The 18,647-nt window shown below is 35.8% G+C and overlaps 1 protein-coding gene across 2 annotated transcripts in view; it reads left to right on the top strand.

The window, feature by feature from the left end:
- LOC113782851 (187-kDa microtubule-associated protein AIR9) overlaps window positions 1-16,945 on the top strand; it is a 28,553-nt gene extending 11,608 nt beyond the window's left edge. For both annotated transcript variants that reach the window (XM_027328784.1, XM_027328785.1), the window contains exons 18-38: window positions 49-233; window positions 315-432; window positions 529-656; window positions 2,328-2,496; window positions 4,461-4,579; window positions 5,713-5,881; window positions 6,072-6,156; window positions 6,247-6,320; window positions 6,402-6,521; window positions 7,221-7,416; window positions 7,495-7,616; window positions 7,940-8,147; window positions 10,087-10,160; window positions 10,776-10,914; window positions 11,231-11,412; window positions 12,554-12,709; window positions 13,740-13,871; window positions 14,887-14,945; window positions 15,467-15,499; window positions 15,612-15,743; window positions 16,589-16,945. In XM_027328784.1, the coding sequence (XP_027184585.1) occupies window positions 49-233; window positions 315-432; window positions 529-656; window positions 2,328-2,496; window positions 4,461-4,579; window positions 5,713-5,881; window positions 6,072-6,156; window positions 6,247-6,320; window positions 6,402-6,521; window positions 7,221-7,416; window positions 7,495-7,616; window positions 7,940-8,147; window positions 10,087-10,160; window positions 10,776-10,914; window positions 11,231-11,412; window positions 12,554-12,709; window positions 13,740-13,871; window positions 14,887-14,945; window positions 15,467-15,499; window positions 15,612-15,743; window positions 16,589-16,765 (2,777 nt within the window). In that variant the 3' untranslated portion in view covers window positions 16,766-16,945. The remainder of the gene's footprint in view (window positions 1-48; window positions 234-314; window positions 433-528; window positions 657-2,327; window positions 2,497-4,460; window positions 4,580-5,712; window positions 5,882-6,071; window positions 6,157-6,246; window positions 6,321-6,401; window positions 6,522-7,220; window positions 7,417-7,494; window positions 7,617-7,939; window positions 8,148-10,086; window positions 10,161-10,775; window positions 10,915-11,230; window positions 11,413-12,553; window positions 12,710-13,739; window positions 13,872-14,886; window positions 14,946-15,466; window positions 15,500-15,611; window positions 15,744-16,588) is intronic.
- Window positions 16,946-18,647: the final 1,702 nt, after the last annotated feature.

Raw genomic sequence — 18,647 nt, 5'->3', positions numbered from 1 at the left:
GTTATACATCATTTAGTTCTTACACTTTTGTCTTGACCTGAACTATAGCTCCCCCAAAAGTAACCAATGTGAAAATAATTGGTGAACTAAAGGAAGGAAGTAAGGTTACTGTTACTGGAATTGTCACTGGAGGAACTGAAGGGTCTAGCAGGGTTCAGTGGTTTAAAACCTCCTCCCTGACTTTTCAGGGAGAAAATGGTCTTGAAGCATTAAGCACCTCTAAAATTGCAAAGGTAACAAGATGTGCAATTGTGGTATCTTACTTAATATTTCACATTGCTCTGCCATTCTAACAGGACTTATGCTTTCATTAGGCATTTAGGATTCCTTTGGGAGCTGTGGGCCACTATATTGTTGCAAAATTTACTCCAATGACACCTGATGGTGAAGCAGGTGAACCAGCATATGTTCTGGCTGAAAGAGCTGTGGAAAGTGAGTATTTTTACTTGAGATGTTTGCTTTCCTTCTGAAATGTAGGTCAATTGATACTGGAGATAACCTGATAATGCCTGTTTTAAATGTTCCCAGCTCTTCCACCTAGCCTAAATTTCTTGTCCATAACGGGTGATTACTCCGAAGATGGCATATTGACAGCGTCATATGGATATATTGGTGGTCATGAGGGAAAAAGTATCTATAATTGGTATCTTCATGAGGTACAAGGTTATTGTCTCCAGGCTACTATTACAAGTTCTAAGCAATAAAATATAAACTCTAGCTTGAAGGGACAGTGAAACCATCTAAATGGTAACTACAACCGTTTATATGCATCTCAACTTGGGTCTTCGTATCTGCAAATTCGTGTATACATGGTACTCGCTTATTTCTGAAAGTTGGCAATTGTCACTCCTAGTGATTTCTTTGAAGCAGTAATTTTGTCTGAATTTGAGATACCTATGCTTAAATGTCACCTTTTCCCCAACCTTTTTCTATTTCTGTTTCCTGCATGATACTAGTTGACAATAGCAGCAGCAATAAGAATTCAAAATTAATCTTCACTCTGCATGCAATAAAGGTCATCCTGTTTCTCTTCCCAGAAAACTTGTTCCAATGCTAACATAATACTGTCCTGAGTCTCAAGCTCAACATGAATAAATTCTGATCTTGCACTTTTCTATATCTCAATTCTCGATAATTGGCACTAGGAATGTCAATGGGTTGGGGCTTACTCAGATCCAACCCAGACCCAACATACTTGGGTAGGGTTTGGGTTTAATTTGTCAGACCCAGACCTAGACCTTGTAAGAGAGTCATGGGTTTGGGTAACGCTTGGTTTTCTATGATCTAGACTCAAACTTAGATTCAAACCAGACCCACCCAGACTGTAAATTTATAAAATAATCTAATATTCTATGTCATTGTAACTGGTACAAACTTTTTCAGGAAAAGGAAAAAAATTAAAAGCAAACAAATGAAATATTGAATGTAGATGTAGATGAAGCTTTGAAAATAAATAGTTATAGTTGATAATAGTTCTTTCTTTGATTCTATGATCTTGCATTCAACATCTTGATTGTAATTTTATTATTTGAAAATAAAAATTGGATGGTGTCAATGTTACTTTTGAACTTTATATATTTTCAAAATATTTGTTTAGTTCTTCATTGTATGTTCAGAAAAATATCCAGGGATACCCAGACCCATGAGTATATGGGTCTGGGTGTACTTATTCAAACCCATAAGGGTCTGGGTTTGGATCTGGGTCTAACTGAATTTCATGTGTCTATATCTGGATCAAAGGGATCCAACTCAGACCTTACATATTGACATGTCCAATTGGCTCACTTTTGTCTTCTAAATTATATGTTATCCTCCTCATCCTCCTCTGTTCTCTCTATGAGGCTGCGGATGATGTGGGGATGGGGAGCAATAATTTGTCTTCTAAGCCTGGAATAAACAAATATGAAGTCCTCCAAAATTGACAAAGAGACTATTACCCAAGGAAAACCATTCTCGCATTATCCCATGAGTTATTAGTTCAACCTTTTGAGGTTGAACTGATTCATGTAGCATTTTTATATTATGTTGGAATATTAGTCTCTGGGATAACAGTAGTTTATGCACACACTTACACTGTAAAGCTCAAATAGGCTACTGTACAACACAAAGTATTCCAATAGTGGCAATTCTGGTTGACCATGGAAAGTCAAGCATGATGGATCATAGGACTAAAAATGGCCAATTTGTCTTTCAGTAAAAGAAACTATTGGTTCCCATAAGATATTACATAGTAGAATGGAGCTTCTTAGTATCTTGGTCTTTTTTTTTCAGCTTTCATATCTTTCATTCCATCATTTGTAAACTGACATCTTTGCAATTTTCTTCAGGCTGAAAATGAATTGGGTTCTTTGATAGCTGAGCTCTCTGGTCATTTACAGTATCGTATCACTAAAGATGCTATTGGTAAATTCATATCCTTTACATGTACACCTGTTCGTGATGACGGAACTGTGGGCGAGTCAAGAACTTGCTTTGGGCAGGAACGTGTTCGTCCTGGTAAGCACAATTATTTTTAGGCATTGAGTTTATACCCTCTGAACAAAGAGAAATCTTGTGATTCCAACTTTTCCACTTGCCCTTATTATTAAACACACATTCATATCTCATTGAGCCTCAGTTTTCCTCCTTGTACAATTATTGTCCCCATGAGACAAATTCAAATCTCAACTCATATAGAAGAAGCAATGTTGAAGCTTTGTTACAAATTGGTTGATGAGTGTATACATACCCGGTTGCTTTGTGAAATGAAACTATTGTTGTGTTGTCAATGAGCAATTTAGCCATATCCTGACAAAGCAGGGGGTGAATTGGAAATCTTGAGATAACAATGTAGAATAAACCATAATTCTTGGGACATACCATATGGGAAGGCGTGATAATTACCTCAGCATAAAGAGTGCGTTACTTTTTTAAGTTTCTCAGTGTCTTTTATGCCAAACAAGCATCTAAATAGGCTTCGATATAGCAGGAAAATGAAAGATCTTGTGGCTGAAAAATATAAAGATCATGAGACTTTGGTGCTACAGGTTGCCTGAGTGTTAACAAACTACAACTTTATAGAAATTTGCCACATGTATATACAGTGGATTGTTCTCAATGTTGTGCCTTAATTATGACTAGTCATTTGTTGGGGGCCATTATGAAAAGGCACACATGGGGTTGAAGTTAATATGTGGTTGTCAAAAAGATATGAGAGAACAGTGGGATTTTTTTAATAAGACCAACTTGATGTGATTGCTTTCCTTCTTTAGTCTCTCATGGTGAAAAGTGAAGATGGCATAAAGATTTAAAAAGGGCACATTGGTGGGTATAGTTTGGGCATCAGATATTACTGCACGGTATCAGCTACAGCATGGTAAATGGTCAAAGGCAAATAATTACTTTAGTACCTTCTTAGATGGAGTATAAGTGCAACAAAAAGATAGTTGAGAATGTCTTGAAAAGATCTGTTCGAATTCTTTTTTTGGTGCAAAAAATACAAAATTTTTATCAAGATTATTGAGTTATATGTAGCCCTCCATTTCATAGGCATCTTGTATTGCATTTTACCTTTTTTGTATGTCAATAGAGAGTAAACTATATACCAAGCTTAATATGTTAGAGACGAGGCTTCCTAGCACTATCATTAGATGAAGCAATGCTAACAATTACTGTTCCAAAGCACGGATAAAGCCAGAATGAGACCTTTGACAACTCATTTTTCCTCAGTTGGCTTGATTTGAATATGCAGAAAGTCCAGATGAGATCAAATCAAGGCATGGGAAAGTAAATAGTGGCATGATGTTTGATTCTGACAATCCATGGATAAAATTATATGTTACATCATTTGGGCATTTATCATTTTCCACTCAAGCATTGACCTTGGAAAGATCTTTTCTCCCCCTATTTCTTGAAGCATGCCTCAGAAACATCTTGTCTGCATTTTCTTGATCTGATTTTTCTCTCCAGGTGTCTGCCATTTGTCCATTATGTCAGATGTTCTTTGACACGTTTGTAGCCTTCTATGAAAGTGTTATGAGCTTTAGGTTTCTTATTGTACTGATGCTCCTTTAGCCTGGTGTTTGAACTATCATCATTCCTGACACTAAAACTTGCTCTTTTGATTTCCATTTTCATGATTGATCCTTTTTTTTTGTTGTCAGCTATATTCAATTTTTTTTCGATGATGCATCTTAATATCAATTTTGCCCATGCCTTGCGACAAGTATAATTTATTTATTTATTGGGTTTAAGGTAGACTCCATCCCTTACAAGGAGGAAGGGAAAGGGGAGGGCTTGAGAGTCGAACTAGGGACCTCGTAGTCATGTGGCTAATGTCCCTACTAGCTGTCTTGGGGATTGTGGCATATTCTTTTTCTACATACATGATCTCTACTGAAATTAGAATTTTCTTATTTGCCTTGTTGTCTAATAGACTTCAACCTTGACACTGTGCTGCTCAAATAATATTTGCCTTCTAGGAAGCCCGAGATTGCTTTCTTTACGGATAGTAGGAAGTGCGATTGAGGGCACCACACTAGAGGTTGAAAAGAAATACTGGGGTGGTGACGAGGGAGACTCTGTTTTCCGCTGGATCCGGGTAATATAAGTTGCTCTACTAGTATCTGCTTTTACTATTATTTGTTTCTTTATTGTTCTCCCCCTGTGCACAAAAAAAAAGGGGAATATTTGAATTAGGGTCCCTTTCATTTTTTTTTCAGAAAATTACATTTTGCCCCGAATTTTTAGTTGGTTTTACAATAGCTTATTGTTTTCATATGTACGTGCTTATCTTTTTGGATAAAGCTTGAAATATATGGTAATTAATGAAATTGCACTGTTTATACTAGCAGTCAAATATGAATTTCTATTAAATGGGTCGTAGTTCCATGGATAAACAATTGATAGTTGATTTGAGAACCCACTAATACATAATAAAGAACAAAGCAATTGAATGGATACTATGAAATTCTGAACGGTGGTCGCCAACGGAGTGAAAACAAACTTCTGTAATTTGGAAGGGTCATGATCAGCAGTGGAGACTCTTTTGGCCTGCATTGCCGGCGATGATGAAGAGGACAATGAATATGAAGAATCATAATTGCTGGCTGGCTTGATTTGCTGTATTCGATAATTCTGCATAGTTTGCCCTATTCCTCTACATAGCACTGACACTTTAGTCTTCTTTATTTTTATTTTTATTTTTTTAATTTGCATTTAGTGGTGGACCTAAGGGTTTATCATTACGAAATAGTCAAGGCCTGGATGATCAGCATTGAGCAGTGGCCTTAGTCACCTTCACTAGTTTGCCCCAGCACCACCAATCAGTTAGTTGTAATTTCAAGGAAAACATGCGAGTAATCAGACTCTTAGAGCTTTTATTTTCTTTCAAGAATGTGACTTGGAGTGGAACAAAATGATTGGTTTTCATCATGTAGATAATAATGTTTGTCTAGAGTAATGGCTTAGTCAAAAGGGAAAGGAATAAAATGGATGTTTGTAGACCTTAATTGATTTGGCTTAGGAAACTTAACCACAAAGGATCAAAATGTAACTTCAGGTCTTTTAATTAACTTAATACTGACTACAAGTGTTGTTTTTAGAAAGGAGTTTATTGGACGAAAAAGTTTTACCACTTTGACAAGTATTTCATGTCTCCACATCTTCTTATGTGATTTACTACATGAAGTTTAAACTGCAATGTAGGCTAACTAGTTGCGGTAACTTATGCAGACTAGTTCAGATGGCACCCGCTATGAAATTTGTGGTGCCACTACTCCATCATACATGCTATCCCTGGATGATATTGGTTTTTTCATATCAGTTTCATGTGAGCCTGTCCGAAGTGATTGGGCCCGTGGGCCTATCGTACTCTCTGAACAAGTTGGACCAATTGTTGCTGGTAAGTGCTTCAGATTTCTCAGCATCAATATCAATTTGTGTTCATTCGGTTATTGCCTTGTCAAGTGGCAGGCATCAGCTAAAATTTTCAGCTTGTTCACAAATGAAAGTTTAGTTGAAATTCTGCTGATGTCTTCTTCTTTTTATTTATTAATGCATTAGATATTTAGATGTGATTTTTTTTTTTGCAGGCCCACCAACCTGCCACTCACTCGAATTTCTTGGATCCCTAGTGGAAGGGGAGCATTTGAGCTGCGGTGCTTCTTATAGTGGAGGGTGAGAAGTATTACTATGAATTTAAGGATGTCTCCACTTTCAACTTTGGGAACTAATGGGGTAAATTATTGTTAAAATTTTGTTCTTCAGGGAGAAAGGAGATTGCCTGTGTGAGTGGTTTAGAGTGAAGAACAATGGAGTCAGAGAAAAACTAAAAGCTGGCGGTATGCTTTCTTTTGTGTTATTTAGTCCTCTTTCTGCTTTTCAGCTAATGCTTGCTTGATTCAGAACCTGTTTGGTGACAGAGTTTCTTGATTTGTCAATTGATGATGTTGGAGAGTGCATTCAACTTATATACACCCCTGTGCGGCATGACGGAATGCATGGAAACCCTGTGATTTTGACGTCTGATCCAATTGCTCCTGGTAAGGGATTTGATAAAGAATCAGTGTTGCCTTTTAAAATCTTCACAATTTTAGCCATTTACATTCTGTGGTACCTTATACATCTTATCTTTTTGTAAAATCCAACTTTTTTCCCATGGAAGTGACAATTTTGTTACCATTTTCTCCTTCACTTTAGCAAAATTCCATGAAGAATGTGTCTATCACTGTCAAGTCATTGTTGAATCTCCTGATATTTCACTTAAGAATAATTTTTTTTTCCAAATACACTCTAACAATGACATTTGTTGTATTTTGTTGACAAATGAATATAATTTGGAAAATGCAAATAAATGTATTTCAAATTGCTAAAAACTTGCATCAATTTTCACTCACCTCCTGGGTTTACAATGGGATACTGATTTATGATTTAGTCCATTTTGAAGGACTAATTGAACTGTATTGAACAGTCCAAGTTTGAAATATGTGATATCATTGTTTGTACTTGTTGACAAAACTCCTGCTGTTCTCTTCATTTTCATGTAGAATATCAGAGTAAAAGTATCTTCAAATATAAATTCATCCATGTGTAATTATTCATTGTTGCAGAGCGTGATGATTAGAGTCAATTGTATAGTGGTTGGACCATCATATGGGCACTTTTGGTCTCTTAGTTTCTTTTGTGATTTTGGTAATTTCATAAGGAATTTCTTGTAACTTTGTAATATCCTCACCATAAAGGGGATCCCGTTGGCTTTGACTTGGTAATTCCTGATTGCTGTGAGGCCAAGATGGTTGTTCCCCAGAAGAGATACATTGGAGGAAAAGAAGGTATTGGGGAGTACATTTGGTACAGAACGAAGAGTATGCTTCATGCATCTACTCTTATGGACATGACTGATGCCACCGACGATGTTTGTATATGTGGCAAGACATTGTAAGTACACTTTACTACCTATAGACTGTTTTAACTATTATCGAGTTAGTATATACTTGGAAACTCATCTCTTGGCAGGTCATATACTCCATCGATTGAAGACGTTGGAGCTTATTTAGCGCTGTATTGGCTTCCAACGAGGGCGGATGGCAAAGTTGGAAAACCACTGGTATCACTTTGTGATTCTCCAGTGTCTCCAGGTAAACGGACATATTATCTTTAAGAACTTGCATTGTTACACTGGATTAAAAAGGACATGGTCAACCTTAGCTGGCATCAAGCACTCAGAGTTGATTATTTGCTTATCAAAACTATCTTATGCTTGTCCCTTCAAAAAGCTTGATCAAAATCATTTCAAACAAATAATACTTGATCATTGTGGATGCTTCTTGTTTGGAAGCTGGCTTTAGTGAATTATGTGGTCTGTCAGTAGCTGTCTGTTTCCCTTGCAAGAAAGCATAAATGTATCATGATTATTTGTTTTGAGGTTGTGCGTACCGTGTCAAATTGAAATATGTAACAGCTTTCCCGGTACTTTCCAATGTTCGTGTGAAAGAGGTGTCTACTGGAATCTACCTTGGTGAAGGAGAATATTTTGGTGGATATGAAGGATCGAGTTTGTTTAGCTGGTATAGAGAAACAGATGATGGAACAATTGCTCTGATTAGTGGAGCTAACTCCAAAACTTATGAAGTCACAGATGAAGATTACAATTGCCGTCTGCTGTTTGGGTAAACCATTTTCGACCCCTTGCTTTTGGAGAGTTATTAATAAAATGCTTAAATTTTTTGCAACTAACTTGCTGAAACACAAATTGCTGCCATTGAGAGAGCCAAGTGTGTTACTTTCTTATTACTGATTAATACTTCAAGCCTGACAGTCAGATTGACTGGTGCATAGCCTTCACAAAGAACTTGCATGTTATAGAGAACACAAACTAGGATTGGTGTACTCTGTATCTTTGAAGAACAGAAAGGATATTGCTTAGCAAGAAAAGAAAATGGACAGATTTTTTTTTTAAAGTTTAAATAGCTTTGTGTGGATTTGGTGAATAAAACATTCTTACCTGTCTTCCGAATTTCTTGATTTTTAATCACAATGAAACAAAGTCTGTTTTTGATGAGGTAAAAGAATTTATTCCATGAACCAAAGTTGCGAGCTTGTTTGTAAATGATTAAAATGGTCAGCAGTATAGACTTGTTTATCTTTCCAGAGAGTTAAAATGATGCATTAATGTTGCTGTATCCCATCTAGTTTGCCATATAAACTCTAGCTAAGTTTGTGAGATTGCTTGCTGTCATCCAGGCATTGCTACATGCTGAAAGAAATTAGTGTTGCATGTTATTGGCGATTTCAGAGTTCTGATATCTTAATTGTGCAAAATCTAAAGGGGTAAAAGGTCGTGATAATCAACTCTTGCATAAGTTGATTGCACAATATTTGATGACTGGCTAACTGTGAAATGGTTGGAAAAGTTAGTTGCACAATACTCAATGATGAAGTCTAGCATGTTGCTGGACTGGAGGAGAGATGGAATGAAAGCAGCAACAAGCAAATTGGAGCATGAGGAGACAGTGAATGGCTCTGTTGAAAAGTTCATTCAGGAGCTTAGAAGTTCCATAGCAAGGCTGCATAGGCAAAAGAAAAGGAGAAATAAAGTACTAATAAGCAGAATTTCTACACAAGGATGAAAGTTTTGTTTCTAGCTCAATCTGTTGGTTAGATTTTCTTAGCTATATGTTTATTGAGGCAAGCTCGTCCTTCTCTGAGACATGATAGTGGTTTCTAAAAAATTGTTCTTCTTCGTCCAATTTGGTAATCTTTGTTTAAACGTTTACACGTACAAGAAAAAAAGCACACAACATGGCAGAAAAGAACTAAATTAAAAAGTGGGACTCAGTAAGTAAATGCCAAATTTTGGATAGGCTTACTATATTTGACCTGGTCTAAATTATCAACTTGGCTAGGATTGAAGTACTGATAGTAAATACTTTCTGTACAAGGTAAGCATTGGCTTCTTTTAATTGGATTACTCAATACTAACATGAAATCTTTGAGTTTGGCTAAAGAAAAATGTATCACAGATTTTATTTTATTGGTCCATTCAATACTACTGGGGAAATCATCAAGTTTGACTAAAGAACATATGCCCGCAGATAGCGATGCCAACCTGTGAAACAGGTGTGGATAAGAAATGTGAAATATGGGTCATATATTGGAGTGCAGAGATTTCAAGCATTATATGTTGCTAAATTTCTGCTGCTTACGTTAAAGAAATTACAGCTACCTACCTGCTGTGGTTGAGCGTCAAACTTGCATTTAGTTTAAGGAAAAACCTTTTCTAACATTCTGTTTGAGTAGCTTGCGATCAATTATGAATGACCATACTGTTGCTTTTGGGAAAGGGTTATTGTTGATCAGCGTATTATCGAGCTTGGGCACCAACATCTCATAGCAGAGATGATTCTGGTTTGTCAGGCATAGGGGATTTTGCAGGCTAATTAGCATGCAGATTTTGGTTTTAAAAGTAAATTAATACCCCACATACCATCCACCAAGTTTTTTAATGAGTTTTCTCTTCAGAGTATTACAAATCATGCAGCATTTTTTGCTCGATATTTTTACTTCATTTAAGGAATCAAGTTATATCATATTCTGTGTATATTTCAGGTATACCCCGGTACGTTTGGACTCAGTTGTTGGAGAACTTAGATTATCTGAGGCAACAGATGTAATTCTCCCTGGTACTAGATCTGATCTTCTTGTTTTTTTATTCATTCTACATTTTTTGCCTTCAGGATAAAAGTACAGTTGGGTTCACTTTGACTTTACACGGACTCTTTTGCAACCTTCCATGTGGTACTCATCTTGAATGGATGCATATTTTGTTTTATGGGGTTTACTAAAATTTTATTTTATGCATGTGATCTTCTAAGAAACTTAGGATGGATATCTTCTGTTTTTCTTGAGCAATTTTTCCTGGTCAAAACTTATCATGCTTCAATATCTAATAATTTAATCACTGTTCATTAGTAAAAATTACTACAAAATGCTTTCTAATTCAAGTAGAAAGTGCCTTTCAGTTTGAAAGCTTTACTTCTTGTCATGAAAATATGTATGTAGGACAACTCTAGTAATTTGCAAGGCATCAAGTAGGACAGGCAACTTTGCGCATGAGCTTGCTTTGTTTAAATAGTGGTTACATTCTACACTACAAGAATTTGACCATTTCCTGTCATATATTTGAAGCTAATTTCTCACTATTAGGGTATTTATTCTGCTCCGCATAATGTAGAGGTATTTGTAAAATAGTTGTATTTCCATCTCAACAAGCACCTAAAATTTTTGTCATCCTTCAGAGCTTCCAACAATTGAGATGCTTGTGCTGACTGGCAAGGCTGTTGAAGGAGATCTGCTAACTGCTATTGAAGTTATGCCAAAAAGCGAAAGTCAACAGAAAGTCTGGGCGAAGTACAAGAAAGATGCCAGATACCAGTGGTACTGCACCCACCTTTTTCAGCTTCTGTTGACATTTTTTATCAATATGGTCTTGGCTAACATACATGTCTAAAAGTCAAATTATGTCTATTTATTAGTGGCTTGATTTTAGGTCGGTCTTGATAAATTCTCGAATAAACTACATATTCCTTCAAATCCTGTCTGTTCTTAATACACTGGATACACTGCGATAAACTTTATGGACCTAGTTGTTTCAAGCAGTTTGATTGTCTTGGATTGTTGAACATGGTTACAGTCTAAAAGGTTGACGTTGTTTTGTACTTATTATCTGTGCTAAAAATAAAGTGTCCTGCAGGTTTTGTTCCTCAGAAGTGATGAATAGTAGGTCTTTTGAACCACTTCCATCACAACAATCATGCTCCTATAAGGTGCGGTTTGAAGACATTGGTCGCTGCCTGAGGTGTGAATGCATTGTGACTGACGTTTTTGGAAGATCTAGTGAACCTGCTTATGCTGAAACTGATTTTGTTGTGCCAGGTAGTGAATCTCTGATAAGATATCATTTTGCTCTCTTGAGTGAAATGTTAAGGTTAATTTGATGTTCTTCCAATGCCATTTTTCAAGTACTACATTCTATTGTCCACCTGCAGTCTTTACAAGTTTTGTTTTAAGACAACAAAGAAAAGAAATCTCAACCCTTGCAAGAGTGACAAGTATATAATGCATTAGGTATCATACCTTCACTTCCTAGAGCTGAAGTGATTAATGAAATTTTTAGGAACCAAATTTGTTCGATCTTTAAATCTGAAAATATCAACATCTGATGGCTGATGTTGCTTTAATTTTCCATAGAATGGTTATTATGATCTGGGACATCATGTAGATCACTTTGTTGATCACAATCTATAAATAATACCTTTGGTGTCATAAAATTCAATTTTTCTAAATTCCTTTTTGCTAGTTCTTGTTACACTATGAAAAGCTTGCTATTTAAACATGTTTTTCAGTTTACATCTACGACATAAAACGTAGAAGCGCCGGTGCTATATATTGTACAATTAGTCTTTGCAAGAAGAATCGAAGACATACATGTTAAACTTGGCCATCATCTATAAAAAGCTTTTAATGGCTCTGAGAAAAGACAACAAAACAAGGCTTTTAAGCATTTCGCAATTATTTGCTTCTCGGAATATTACAAATGATTAGATATATGTTTAAAACCTTGGAATGTCATAAATGCGAAAAATTAGTCTCCAATGGAATGTGAAGAATTAACCTTGGAATGTGAAGAATTATTCTACAATGAAAAATTATTCTACTATTTTAAGACATTAACCTTGGAATGTGAAGAATTAGAAAATTTTGTACGGAAAATCACAGATCACCAAATGTAGATTAAATAGTACTGCAGGTATACAAAAATTATTACCCAAATATTTTGACTTGCTTCTTTGCACAGAAATTGCAATTCTGTTTTAGAATAATAATTAGTAATATATGTCATCTATACAGTAAGGACTTTATGAAAAAATGCATGGTAGAAACTCAAACCTTTTTTTTAATGTATTTATGTATTTATATTTGTTACCTGGTGATAAATCATCTCTTTCTCTCTCTCACTCTCTCTCTCACGGGAGAGTGAAAGCATCATTTGGTTGAAATGGTTTATGTTTTTCAGGGATTCCTAGAGTGGATAAGCTGGAGATTGAGGGTAGAGGTTTCCATACCAACTTGTATGCTGTACGTGGCGTTTATAGTGGAGGAAAGGAGGGCAAAAGTAAAATCCAGTGGCTTAGGTCGATGATTGGAAGTCCTGACCTCATTTCTATTCCTGGTAACAAAAATACTGAGTGGATTCCCATTATTTTCTTTTTTCTTCCTTGGTTTATCATTTCATTCTGTTGTAAACGAGAAATGGGGGACAAGTGAATGGCAAGAAACAAAAATATGTAGGACTCTAGTCTGTGCAGATCACGTGTCTTAAGGTCACATGTCTCAGTTGTTCTAACTTCGAGGATTCTTCAACCCCTTTTTTTTCCTTTTTTTTTTTGGAAAAGAGAACAGATCCTGAAAAATGGAACTTTGTTGTTGCGTCTTAAATATGCGATGTCAATACACTTATCTAGGGTTGAAAAGTCATTGTAACAGCCTATCAAAAAAGAAAAATTCTGAATTGATGTTTTTAGCAGTTCTCGTCCTAAGGCATAGCATGGCACTCAACAGCAATTTCATATATGCATAGGGTGTGACTGTCTTGCCTTTAGAAACTCTCAAGACCTGTTCAATTTGTTTAAAGCCTGGAGCTACACTAGGTGTAGGATTCTAGGTAACTTGTAGTGGTTCTTAAAGTGGCTCCACCGAAACATGACATAGCACTTTGTCCTACGGAACATGTACTTTCCAGAATTTCTGCTGGCAAACTGCTCTAATGCCAACTGGATAGCCTAACACCTGAACAACTGGCCAAAAGCTTATGCCTAGTTGCTAAATGTAACCTGCTTAATTTACCCGGCAAACATTACTTCCATCCTATTTGGAACACTTGATGGTTTAGGGCAACTAATACGGAGTAAGGTGGAATTCATTTCGAGAACTGGTGCTTAACATTACCGGAAGTGCCCTGTGCTTCATAAGCTCAACATAACAGCCAATAAGTTTTATTATTCCCATGAAAAAGGCTAAATGGCTTATAGATGTGCATTCTGATGAATAATAATTTACTAGACAAGTAGAACTATGATAACAAGTAGGTTTACGTTTACATTGATTTGCATCAACATAAAAAAGGAGCACAATAATCATGATGATGTTTCATAAGCTACTGGTGTTTTATGAATTACAAGAGGAATGTCTATTTATTGCAGGGGAGACTGGAAGGATGTACGAAGCTAATGTGGATGATGTGGGCTACAGGCTGGTAGCAGTTTATACTCCCGTTCGTGAAGATGGAGTAGAGGGGCATCCTTCTTCTGTATCAACGGAGCCCATTGGAGTTGGTAAATTTAAATACTTCATTTTCTTCCTTTTTGTTAATATTCCTTTTTATCATTATTTTCCTTAACTGGTTTGTTGTTATGACGCGTAATACCAGGGGCATAGTTGATGCCTTTTCTGTATTGCCTTCATTGAACAAAGCACCATTTCTTCTTTGGTCTTGGTTTTTCTTCTATTGTATTTTGATGAAATTAAATTGAGAATCAAAAGTCTCCTGAGACCAATTTAGATGGACTTGTTCGGAAACCCTACCTCCACAGTTTCAGCAATTCATCCTTGACTTTTTTCCTCGTTACATAGGCTGGGTTGGCCTGTCTATCTTGTATTATCGCTTCCGTTTCCTGGTTTTATTTTCCAATTTTTAGGTTTTCTTTAGTCGTCGTTCTTTGAAGAAAACTTATGGCTGGTTGTTACTGGTTCTTTGCTGTTTTTCTCCTTTAAAAAATCATCTTATCCATAGAAGTCATCTTCAATTTCAAGTTGTAACTTCACTTGGAAACATTAGGTATTTGCAATTCCGTGGCCTTGTGGCTGCTAGGTGACCATTGAAAATATTTGGCTTGTGTATTTATTTGCTTTTTTTTTTTTTTTCCTGGGGCAGGCCTGGTGGATGTCTCAATTAAGCATTAGATTTTGCTAAGGACTTGATTTAGAGTGGAAGGGTATTTAGGACAAAAGATTAGTTTTCATTTTTATGTTTTCCCAAAAAAGAAAAAGCAGGAACTTTTTTAGGAGGAGAAGAACGGACTGGAGCCGCAATGGTATGTGGGATTATCATGAATCAAATCCGCATGCTAAGATGAGGAACAAAGACCCTGGACCATTAGAATATACTCATTTCTCTAATTTAAACTTCTACTCCTTGGTGCCAGTGATTTCTTGCAACTTTTTATTTTCTTTTTCTGAATGGAGTTCCTAATAGACGACATCTTTTTCTGTTCAACTGTATTTTGTTGGTCTTCTACACAAGATGGATTATTTCATGCCACCACTTATTCATATTTGGTCAAATTGCAGAACCAGACGTTCTTAAAGACGTGAAGATGAAGCTCGATCTTGGATCCGTAAAGTTTGAGGTTGTTTTTGCATTTTATGCTATTTAATATATGGTGTTGTTTCTTGGTTCACTTGATATGCAGATATTTGATTTGATGTTGCGAAGCTATGCTATCCATGAGCACCTTTTTCTGTTGGTCATTTGTAATCACTAGAGATGGTAGTTTACAGCTTTATGATTTGGCTCAGTGAGAAAAACACCATCATCTTAATTACTTTTTATGAACGATCAATAATGTTAGGTGTCATCTGTTTAGCACTTCAAAATGTACTATATGTTTGTAGCTTGTATTTAGGTATTTACTTAAAAAGGTGCCCTTTTTTACTCTCTCTCTCTAGTAAACATGAATGTACATCATCCTATGACTTTGATGAGGATGTGCTTTTGAATGTTGTTGATGTACCTACAGATGGTTCTTTTTGCCCCTTTTTGGGTAGGGGTGTTTGGTGATGTGTCTGTTGGTTTATAATTTTATGTGCCTAGATGGGATTATGACTGGTTCACTAAGAAATTATTTACTGTTTTGCATCTTCTAAGCAGGTGTTGTGTGACAAGGATCGATCTACTAAAAAGGTGGGTATTTTGTATTCCTTGTTCTGTCAAAGCTAATCCATGTGGTCCTGTTAACCAAGGTGGAGAAGAGATGAACTTAATGTCTTACCACCTTTAGTTTTCAATGCTGCAGGATCCTGGACTTGGAAATTTGGAAAGAAGAATTTTGGAAGTCAATAGAAAGAGAGTAAAGGTCGTGAAGCCGGGTTCTAAAACTTCATTTCCAACTACTGAAGTTCGGGGAAGTTATGCCCCACCTTTCCATGTGAGTTTTATGTAACGGCTAAAGAGGTTTTACATCTCCTTGCAAATGGTTTTCTTTTGCAAACGACTCTTATCACTTTAGTGTATGGTTGTGCATGTGTAATCTCTATTGTTGTGGGTTTCCTCTCTGTTCTAAGTATGAGTTGCAATGTAGCATAAGCCAATTTGGTGCAACATTTGTGAAATATGATTTTTCACTCCAAGATTAGCTAGATAATGTCTTATAAGACCTCTGGCTGGTGAGTTCTTGTAAACGTGAATTTTCACACCTCTCATGTATTAATGCTGGCAGATGGCAAAATGATTATGTTTGCACCCAAACACTCCCCAGAGGTTTTCTTCTCATATATAATATCTTTTAGAGTTTAAATGTTGGAATATGTGCACTTTTACTAATTTTGTGATCTACATAAAGAAATAAAAGATAAAAATAAAACATTTCAGTAAGAAAATGAGAAAAAGATATAAAATCTTGTATTTTGGAAGGTATTTCTTACCTCTCCAATTGTTGGATTGGAATAATCATGTCTTTCATTCTGGCTTTAATGTTTTTTCACACTAAGGAGACAACAAAGCTGATTCTACTTCGAATAATGCATATATGCTGTTTCTCATGTGATACTAATATTTATATAGTCTTTAAATTGATGATGACTGACAAGGCCTCTTATATTAATATATGCAAATATGAGCTGTCTAGACATTTGCAACCCTTGTACGGGTTGCCTATTGGTCTGACTTTGGCATGACAGAAATTAATATAATCTCTGTTTATGCTAAAAGAATGAAAAAGAAAAGAAGTGAGTAAAATAAGTTGATATCAAGTTGAGAATTCTTGTTTTGCAGGTGGAGCTATTCAGAAATGATCAGCATAGACTCAAAATTGTTGTAGACAGTGAGAATGAAGTGGATTTGATGGTGCAGACACGGCATTTGCGAGATGTTATCGTTCTTGTCATCAGAGGCCTTGCCCAGCGATTTAATGGTACATCTCTTAATTCTCTGCTCAAAATAGATAATTAGTTTTCATCTCATGAATGTAAATGATTTCAGAATAGTTGTAAAAGGATCAATTTTACACTCCCTATACATCGTTTCTACAACTCTGTTTGAGGATTGGTTTGTTGTATAAAACACCTGTTCATCATTGTAGTTGTACATTTTTGTGTAAGATATACTGTTCTCTAATGGTGCATTTCCTCATGGTTTTGGCCCTTTTGTATAATTCATTTTGAGTTCGATTTGAAAGTGTTTAGCAAATATGTTAGGAAATATGCATAAACCAAATTGGCTTTGATCTCAAGATAACTGGCTTGAAAGGGTAAGGTTGAATTACATTTGGATGGATTACTTTCTTAAATGCAAGATTTCCGTGCATGTATATCTGGCGGGATGTTCTTTTCAATATTCTGCTTAAGATGTTAGTCCTAGTTAAAAAGAATAGCAACGGTACATAATAGTAAATTTTAAATCTCAAGGGTGCCTGCATCTACCCTCCCTCTATTAGACTTGCTCATGGCGGTGATTTTGGTCTGTACATTTGTAAACGTCGTTGGGTATTTGGTTGAAATCATTGGAAGATTTGGTTGAAAGGTGATCATCATTGGGTATTTGGTTGAAATCAGAAACATGGCAGATCTAAATTTGGAGCTTTGTAGGAAGAATGTTGTTATGTAAGATGTGTGACCATTATTGATCATATGCTGCAAAGAACACTATGAAATATGTAATGGATCCTATGTAGCTTGTCCAAGGTGTCTGTCTTGTCTTGCATATTGCTCCTAAATGTAACAGCTACTGATTCAAGTCTTCTGAGGCATCAAACATGGAGAAACGAACTCAAACAATGAAAGTGATATTTAAACTTTATCTGACTTTGAATAATTATTTGTAAAAGTTCTAAATAATGCTTAGCAAAATTACTATTGGTATTGTTTATGTAGAAAAGATAAAAGTCGAATAAAAATTGTAATGGCAACTTGTGGGGCAGTAGGGTAGAAGGGGGGAAACTTTTGTAACATGGAATAGTGGATGGGGGAGAGCTTCTCCTCTCTGTAGGGCAGGAAGGGGCATCGGCCACCAAGATTTTACAAATATTGATGCAGCTCTTCAAAAAATTTGAAAATTTTATTTATATTCATGTAGAAATTGGAATTCGCTCCCACTAAGATTTTAGAAATCCTTGTATATTTCCTTCAAACATTAAATGTCTTCTTTAATGGTGCTTATGTGAATATTCGAGGGCTGGTTTGTTGTATACAACACTTATTTTGCAGTGTACTGGTACACTTTTGTACAAGACACTTTTTTCATGGTGCATTTCCTCATGGTTTTGGCCCTTTTGTATTATCTATTTAACCCATTTCTACTAACAACTATCTAGGAATTCATGAATAATTGAATTTGGGCACCTCATCTAGCGTAATTGGCTTGAAGGAGTTGAGTTGAATTGTATTTGGTTGGTTTTTGTTTTTAAGCGCAAGAATTTTTATAGATGTATATTTCAAGGGCTGTTTTTTTGGGCTATATTCTTAAGATTTTAGGATGCAAGTGATAGTTTCGAAAAGAAGTAACGCAGAAAATGAATAAATCAAACATCTCACATTATAAAATCACCATTATTGCTTCAACACCTCGATGGATTTCACTCTTCAATCAAACAAACAATTTGCCAAGCTTGCAACTTGCAAGGACAAGCAATGATTTAATGTCACATTCTTGAGCACATTATTGCAAAGAAATACCGATAAAGTAAAGAAGGTAAAGAGCCAGCTGGTTATTGAGTGTCCAAGATTAGTCTTGTAGTTAATCTTGTATACATTGATACTATATGCACTATTATCATTGAATGTATGATATGTATATAAAATTTAGATTTCAAATTTAAATTCATATTAGTTATCAT

This window comes from Coffea eugenioides, chromosome 9 (genome assembly GCF_003713205.1).
Source record: "Coffea eugenioides isolate CCC68of chromosome 9, Ceug_1.0, whole genome shotgun sequence".
Lineage (NCBI taxonomy): Eukaryota > Viridiplantae > Streptophyta > Magnoliopsida > Gentianales > Rubiaceae > Coffea > Coffea eugenioides.
Note: the sequence above shows the minus strand (reverse complement) of the source record. Positions and strands in the feature narration are given on the sequence as shown.